Source organism: Coenobita brevimanus, chromosome 85, assembly GCF_032717465.1.
Source record: "Coenobita brevimanus isolate Jiangsu-jjx chromosome 85, ASM3271746v2, whole genome shotgun sequence".
Classification (NCBI taxonomy): domain Eukaryota; kingdom Metazoa; phylum Arthropoda; class Malacostraca; order Decapoda; family Coenobitidae; genus Coenobita; species Coenobita brevimanus.
Window position 1 is genome coordinate 17,701,269 of NC_137038.1, and position 8,920 is coordinate 17,710,188.

General features: G+C 39.5%; 1 protein-coding gene across 1 annotated transcript in view; it reads right to left on the minus strand.

Moving 5' to 3' along the window:
* The window catches only part of LOC145410366 (epidermal retinol dehydrogenase 2-like), a 598,304-nt gene extending 596,275 nt beyond the window's left edge, over positions 1–2,029 (minus strand). Inside the window, exon 1 of the mRNA XM_080280518.1 lies at positions 1,877–2,029. Within this exon, the coding sequence (XP_080136644.1) occupies positions 1,877–2,029 (153 nt within the window). The remainder of the gene's footprint in view (positions 1–1,876) is intronic.
* Positions 2,030–8,920: the final 6,891 nt, after the last annotated feature.

The window sequence follows — 8,920 nt, forward strand, 5'->3', positions numbered from 1 at the left end:
TACAGCTTATGGAATAAAAGTCTTTATTTTATATTCTTCACTGGTTAAACATCAGTATCTTGATTACTGCTCCCACAAACAGCAACTAATTGCTAAAGGGACAGCAGAATTGACATGGTTAAACAGAGGACAATACTTACTAGCCTAGTTCCCTGAATGCACACTTGAGAACCCTGGGACAAAGTGTTCACTATGCTACATAAACTATCCTGTTAGGCAGATCTATCCTACAGTGAACAATATCATCTGTAGCAAGCAAGAATAACAGAAAAGATAAAGCCAATCCTCACTGCAACAGATGATGTGTTGTAAAATATCTCAAATTTTTACATATACAGTTCAGTAAACTTTCAATTATCCAGTGTAATTCAGCCATGCCCAATGCAAGTTAGGGGAAAACGCCAGATATTGCATAGTACCCCACATCGGCTCAATATTTGGCATCAAGCCAGATAATGCGTTACTGTCTGTCTTGAACCGCTATCCTACAAACTTTCCCATCAGCAAAAGATGAAAGTTAAGCATAAAATACAATAAAATAATGACACAGTACAGTAATACAGTGGCGGCTGGCTACCGTTTATGAGCCAGATGATACACCTCAACACTAGATATTGTTTAGAATGGCTGGTTATGTCCCATTTTGGCACTAGATATTGCATAATTTCATTGGATATTACTTTAATAGAGCTAAGTCCGCAGTGCTGGATACTGCGATGGGCCAGATATTGCAATGATGGATAACTGAGTTTACTGTAACTGGAAATGTATATTGGGGAAACTAGCAAATCAGCTTTTTAAGTAACAGTGAAATTTTACCAAGAACTTTTTTCTGCCATATGCTGTGGACTCAGGGCAAAAACAAAAATTGCTGTCAATAAATGGCTTATAATGAGGGCTTCCTGGATACCTAAACCTAGTGACATATAGGATAGGCCCATTTTCCACTACACTCAACATTAAGCTATTTCACATGATGATATTAGTGGCAGGTGGTGGCGACCATCATCCACTCACTTGATGTAGTGCTGCGTACTTCTTCCTTAGCCTTTATCATTCTTTTTCTGTGCCAGCCCTCCTCTCTTCCTATTTTTCCCATCTTTCCTGTCACTTCTTAATGCTTTTCTTTCCTTTACAGGTGGCTTTACATTAAGTGAAAAGCCAACTGGTTTCCTGTAAGCCTAGAAACCATTTACAACGCTGAGTGGTAACCACATAACCAAACCATAAGTGCTCCCTACGTGTCAATAAGTGGGTTGGTGGAGGGTTAGTGCCCCTCCCTGTAAACCAAATAACTCAAAGTCAAATGGCCACCCGTTACGGGATTATGGCATCTGGCAATAGATAGATAGATACACAGATATGATTATATAATTTTCAGTCTGTTTTAGTAACATCAAACTAATTTATTCAACAGAGGAGAATATTGGTGACAGCAAGGGAGTTAAGGAGGGCCATATATAAGCCCATCAGTTCATAGTTCATAAAACTGTTTGGAAAAAGCAAGAATTATTCAGTTCAGAATTAATAAAATTGTCTGAATGAAGCATAAAGTATATTAAAAAGTCAGTGACAGAAGGAGTTAACCATTTCAACCTGAGGATATCATTTATGTCATACTCTTAAGTTCTTGCTGTCTCAAGATGGGGTTAGACCTACTGGTAGCCTTGAAGTTGTGATTTTGGGTGTTGTGGCTCCAGGCTATTCTGAATATAAGCCTAGGGGACTGTACTGTAGGATGAAGCTGCCTTTCTGCAGTCAACCACCCACCTTTTGGCGGACAAGTAATGAACCCCTTCTATATAAGAGGCATTTCTTCATTCTTTCTTCCATCAGGATGAAAGAATCAAGAAGCTAAAAAGAGGAGACTACTTACTATGACCAGTTCCCCAGACACAGACTTTAGGGCCCTGGGATAAACCGTCCGCCACGCTGCCAACACTGTGAGGATGACAGCACGAAACAGAAGGTGGATGAAGTCACATACCAGTAGAGCCAACTGGTACACTATCATTATCCCACTTATCATTCTCTGCAACACAACAATTTTTTTTCTTAAGTATCCTGACTTTGGTTAGGCCTTTTAAGTAATTCTTTTCACTACTAGATGATTATATTCAGCAATGACACTATTCCAGTGAGGGTGGGGGTGGGGGTTTGATACAGCTTTCAGTATTGCATCCTGAATTTGGATTAGGCCTTTTTATCTCCTTTTCAAAAACAACCAGATATTTTTTTCAAGTGTGAAACTTCCCCAAATGGAGGGTCAGATACAGTATTGCCCTCAGCAACATTTTTAATGCAAGGGTACTCTGCCTAGCTGAATAAAGTCATCTAGCGTTTGATAAAATAAAAAACAAGTAGTCAGAGTAACGTTGTTTACCTCTTGAATTCAGTGACAAACCCAGTATTTTTTAATTTCCTATATTTTACTGTGAACATTCTAGTATGAACTGGGAAAAAGGTAAGTATATGGATTTAGCTGTATCCTTGCTACCTGCACATGATTTTAATTAGTTTAGGCGACATGTGATTGTGAAAGGGTTAATGGAGGTTCCAACCATAAAATCTTTCTCTGATTTTTACTTGATTACATTTAAAAGATCATGGTGGTGGGTGGTGACAACCATCATCCACTCATTTGATGTAGTGCTGCCTACTTCTTCCTTCACCTTTATCATTCTTTTTCTGTGTCTGTGATAGGTGGTGGCAACCATCATCCACTCACTTGATGTAGTGCTGCCTACTTCTTCCTTAGCCTTTATCATTCTTTTTCTGTGCCTGCCCTCCTCTCTTCCTATTTCTCCCATCTTTCCTGTCACTTCTTATAGCTTTTCTTTCCTTTACAGGTGGCTTTACATTGAGTGACAAGCCAAATGGTTTCCCATAAGCCAAGAAACCATTTACAGCGGTGGGTGGTAACCATATAACCAAACCATACGTGCTCCCTACGTGTCAACAAGTTGGTTGGTGGAGGGTTAGTGCCCCTCCCTGTAAAACATATAACTCAAAGTCAAATGGCCACCCCTTATGGGATTATGGCATCTGGCAATAGATAGATAGATAGATAGTCTTGCACTCTTCCTATATCCCTTACCTTTCCTGTAATTTTTTATTACTCTTCTTTCCTTTTCAGGTGGCATTACATTGCGTGACAAGCCTAATGGTTTCCTACCAAGGAAACCATTTACAATGCTGGGTAGTAACCTACAAACCCACACGTTCCCTACGTGACATTAAGTGGGTTGGCAGAGGGTTAGTGCCCCTTCCCGTAAAACAACTAACTCTGTGTTAAATGGCCACCCTTTATGGGATTATGGCATCTGGCAATAAACTGATAGAGAGAAAAAGATCATGGCAACATATAAGCATAGGTCACTGCTGCCAAACAACAAGAGTGAAAATAGAAAAAAGATAAAATACAGTAAGCTCTCAAATGCCTGTCATATAGTGGCCAAGGGGGTGAGAGAAATTGACATATTGATGGTTACTACTGTAGTATCCCCCAAACCCACCCTCAGGGGGTCTAACCCCCCTATAAAACCCTATACTTGTACTGTATAATGGTTCAAACATAGAAACACATCCTTATATACTGTAATAAGGATGACAAAATATCACTGTGCTGTACTGTTCGCCTGACTCCCAGAGGCAGTTAGGCAGGGTGAGGCAGGTTAGCAGGGTAGACAGAAAGATGATAGGCAAACCAATGAGAGAGAGAGAGAGAGAGAGAGAGAGAGAAGTAAAAAGCTTTTGGCTAACAGTGAGGAATACTATACTGGTGATGTGTACATTTGGTGGCCATGTGGGTTTATGTACATAAATGGTGTACACATGCTGCAGACATAAGTGCTAACTGCCTGCAATCATTGATTTTTACATACTTTATTTTATAGTAGTATTTCCTGGCATACTTCTCACTGTAGTTTATATAATAAAGTGAATTACCAAATATAATAAGAAAGCAGAAGTGAGATGAGGAATATTTATATATACAGAATATATATATATATACAATATATATATATATATATATATATATATATATATATATATATATATATATATATATATATATATATATATATATATATATATATATATATATTTGTATACATATATATACATATATATATATGGAGCCTCTGGTACAGTGGTAGAGTGTACACAGGTAAACCAAGGTTTGCGCCCCGCCAGGGTAATAAACCTTGGGAGTGTTCACCCGGCCATGGACTGCATTGGCGGAAACAAGGGGTGCTGTGGTTGAACCAGTGTCGCTTACTATAAAGTATGCTTGCACCCAGTTGGCTTGCGCGGCCCGATTACACTTGATTCACAGACTACACACACATCCAAAGCCACTCCAACACTACAATTACACTTACAAGCACTTCTCACCCCACATACAATCTCTACCAGACAGCCTAAGCCACTTGGTAGAGATACATTGGCTGTATCGTCCCGACTTCGGTTGGGATAGGCAGGTCCTGCAGTGGATACTCAAACAGCTGATGATGATGATGATGATGATGATGATGATATATATATATATACTTGTATATATACAGTAACCTCTCAAATAACGTGAGGGTTAGGTTCCTGGAGAGGTCGCGTTAGTTAAAAAGGTGTTTTTTTAATCATAATTTTCCCATAAGAAACAATGGTAATATTGGTGGTTACGTTCCTGGACTCTGGGAAAGTCTACCCATTTGGGGAGTTATGCTACTCTAAACTTAAAAGCAACAATATTAATTTGAAGGAAAATCCATGTAAAAAACAAAAACAGTATTCAGTATCTGAGGAGAAATAAACAACATATGAGCCCTAGTTGGGCCGAAGTGTTGTTTACTTCTCCCCAAATACATACTCTTTTCGTTTTTTACATGGATTTTCTTTCAATTCTGCTTCATTCATGGCACTGTGAAAGTTCCTCAACATTATTAATGCATTAGTAGGTCATAAAAACACCACAGTAAAAGCAACATTTTCATTACAGTAAGTAGGTCACAAACAATAACAACACAGCCTCACTTCATCTATGCATCACTCGTCATCTGCTGCTGTCCCTCCTTACCCTGCTACCCCACCTCCTGCCGCTCCCCACCCTAAATTTGTTGTCCCTCCTCACTCTGCTGTCCTTCCTCTTCCTCTTCCTCTGACTCCCGTGCTACTGGTGATGAAAATAACTCCCTTAAGTTTTCTGTCTTCTTCATAAACAACTGCTTTATCTTGGTCTGAGTGGTTTTCTTCTTTCTGTTCTGCAGCATCAGGTTGTAACAATTTAGATCTACCATCACTTTCCTGGCCAAATTTTGTTCGAAAATGAGCCAAATTGCTCAGACTGGGGCAAAACTTCATTTTCGAATATCATAGTTTGAATAAAACCAGTTTAAGCAACAGACAAAAAAAAAATTGTATTGATGCATAAACTGCCACACACGGTCTATCAGCTCAGGACTGTCCAAGGCGCCCATGGCTAATTTGAAACCATCACGTACTGGTAAAGTCACGTTAAATCGAGAAACCATTGTTAGTTAAACATATCTTCTTAAATATTTGCTCGTGTTAAAACGAAACGCGTCTTTTAAACTCGTGTTAGTTGAGAGGTAACTGTATATATATATATATATATATATATATATATATATATATATACAGCTACTGCAAATTGACTTAGGACCTCCACCCCACAAGGTATTAAAAAACACAGAAATCATAGTACAGTATATCACAATGTTTGTTCAAGAAATGCCATTCATTAATATGACATCATGTTTCCCATGTTTTTCAGGACCAGTAAAGTAATCTAAGGACATTTCTTTGCACCACACATCTGTCAGTTCAGTCTTCAGGTTGTCCAGATTGAATGTCTTCTTCTCTGCCATGATTTTCTTCATCTTGCCCCAGCAGTTTTCTATCGGATTTAGATCCAGACTGTTGCCAGACCAGTCAAGGACCTCAATCCGATTATCCTGAAGACATGTTGTCACCTTTCTTGGCTTGTGGCATTAAAAAGTCGCACCCATGAATAGCAAAAAAGTTTAACAAACGATCTTTCAGAACTTGAATGTACCGGCCACCATTCATCATCAAGTTCTTAGGAAGAAAGTAGAGGCCTCCCTTTCTCATTTCACCTGAGAAACACCCCCATACCATTACTGATTGTGGGTGCTTAACAGTCGGCACTGTGTAAGCAGGGTCATATCGACTACGGGAGACAGGGCAACGAACCTTGGCAGTGCACACTTGGAACACTTGAAAAGTGCTTTCATCGGAAAACATAACTTTTCTCCACTCACCCGATGTCCAGTGTGCATACTTCTTGGCAAACTGAATGCGCTGCTTCTCCATGCGGTCAGTGAGAAGCAGTTTCTTGGCTGCAGTGCGGCTTGGCAAACCCAGCTCCTTCTGCAAGCGGTGTTGGATAGTTCGAATGGAGACATCTTGTAACAGCTGGGGATGCATTCTCTTCCATTCTGCTGCTGTCAGTCGAGGATTCTTGATTACTTCCCTCTTCAGATGTGTATCTGTACCTCTGGAAGTCATCCTCTTCTTTCCACCCCAATGCTTGTGCTCTGGTACGACATCAGTTGGCAGGTTGCGCACTGCAGCAAGAATCTTCATGATGGTCGAATTTGAGCATCCAGTACGTTCACAAATCGTGTTGATAAGGACATTATCCTGCCTCCATGCAATGATACGGACCCTCTCATCCCTTGAGCAGTACTTTCCAGGCATGACAACTCAACTATAGGAATATAACAAGGCAAACAGTAATATAGGGAGGTGCAAGCTCGGAGTGACAAGAACATATAATCCCACTCTCATTTCTGGGCAAGCATTGACATGCTGAGTGTTTCACCACCTCCTGCCAACACCAGAGGAGTTGACAGTTACTTCTTGCCCAAAAAATTCACTTGGTAGAGGTGGAAACACAAAGCAAAGACAGACAACTCTCCCATAGCAATTCTGTGTGTATGTCCTAAGTCAATTTGCGGTGTACTTACCTAACTGTACATACCTAACAGTATCTTTACAGGAATGAGTCAAGCTTGTACTGTCCCGTGTCTTAAACCATATTTATCGTACATATCCTTAAACTTGTGAATTGTTTTGGCTCACATTATTTCATTTGGCAGTGAATTCCTCTGATCAACTGCTCTATTTGGGAAACTAAATTTCCTTACGTCTTTATCACCTCTCTTTTTTTGCAGTTTTTTGCAGTGTCCTCTTGCTGATGCATCCCCATAGGTTAAGTCTAGGTCAAGAGAATTAATAAGGTCTCTCCTCGCGCAGCTTATCCGTGACGTCAGGAGAAGTGTGTGTGTGTGTGTGTGTGTGTGTGTGTGTGTGTGTGTGTGTGTGTGTGTGTGTGTGTGTGTGTGTGTGTGTGTGTGTGTGTGTGTGTGTGTGTGTGTGTGTGAGAGAGAGAGAGAGAGAGAGAGAGAGAGAGAGAGAGAGAGAGAGATCCCACAAACTGCCAACATAAATATTAACACCGAATTTTTATCTAACTTTACAATATTTCTGGGTGCAAGGAAATTATATGAAAATTAATACAATAAGAATATGAAGTTCTCATTGGCCGAACTTATAAGCCTAAGGATGAAAAGCTTGGATAATTGGACAAAATATTTCTTCTAAACTTCCAATATTTTGTTGGCAACACTCATTCCCGTGAGACGACATTACCGGTGGATTTCCTTAATTATTAAACTTCCACGGTTAGCACCAACATGACTAAGTTCTAGTGTGCATCCTTGGATACTAGATTTTCATTTTATGATGTTGCTATTAATATATATATTTCTTACCTCTCTGATCAAAAGAATCTAGTCTGTCTCCAGTAACATGGGCCCCCTCATACTTCAGGTTTCTCTCATATGCAGTTGTTTCAGAGTGCTTACTACATATGTAGGAATTGGCAGGATTAAAACAAGGATCTGTTTTTCTGCAGAACTTGACCCATTTATTTTTGATTTCCACATCCTTAGGAAATCTGTGGAAGCTTATATTAATGCCTTTAACCCGAGAAGTTCTACACCCATTCACTGCACAAAAAGTGGGCATTTTACCCCCCCAAAAAAAAAAAAAAATAAATAAATAAATAAATAAATAAAAATAAAAGAGACCCTCCCTCAATATTTTGCGCATTCACAGAAAATGGAGATCCTTCTTGGTGTATGGGTCAGTGGAGACTTCACTCACGGCTTTACCTGACACTTCTTGTGACTTCATGCGCACAAGGGGTGAAAACTGGTACCTCGATGGGCAGACCTTATTAATTCTCTTGACCTAGGGTTAAGTAATCATTTATGTCTATTTTCTCCTTCCCTGATATGCATTTATATAGCATAATCATGTCACCTCTCTTCCTTCTCTCCTGTAGTGTTGGTAGATTCAGTTTTTTTAGAGTTTCTTCATAGCTTAGATCCCTTAAGCTTGGTACCCATCATGTAGCGGCCCTTTGAACTTTTTCAATCTTGTCTATGTGTTTTTTGAGATGAGGAATCCAGACCACTGATGCATACTCCAGGGTTGGTCTGATGAATGATGTTGTTATCTTTCTTAGCATGTCTTCATTTATGTATGTGAATGCTATTCTCATATTTGCAAGCAGTGTATACATGTTCCGTACCTTCTCGCTGATGTGGTCAGCCAGAGATAGTCTGTTACTGATAATCACACCCAGGTCCTTCTCTCTTTCTGATGTGTGTAGGGTTTTATTTCCTAACTTATAATCCCAATCAGGTCTTTTTCCACTTTTACCAAACTTGATTACATGACACTTGTCCACATTGAATTCCATTTGCCATGTATTACTCCATTCATGAAGTTTATTTAATTCTTCTTGTAGCTCTTTACAAGAGTCTGTTTTAGTAATTCTCTTTGTATGTTTGCATCATCTGCAAACATATTT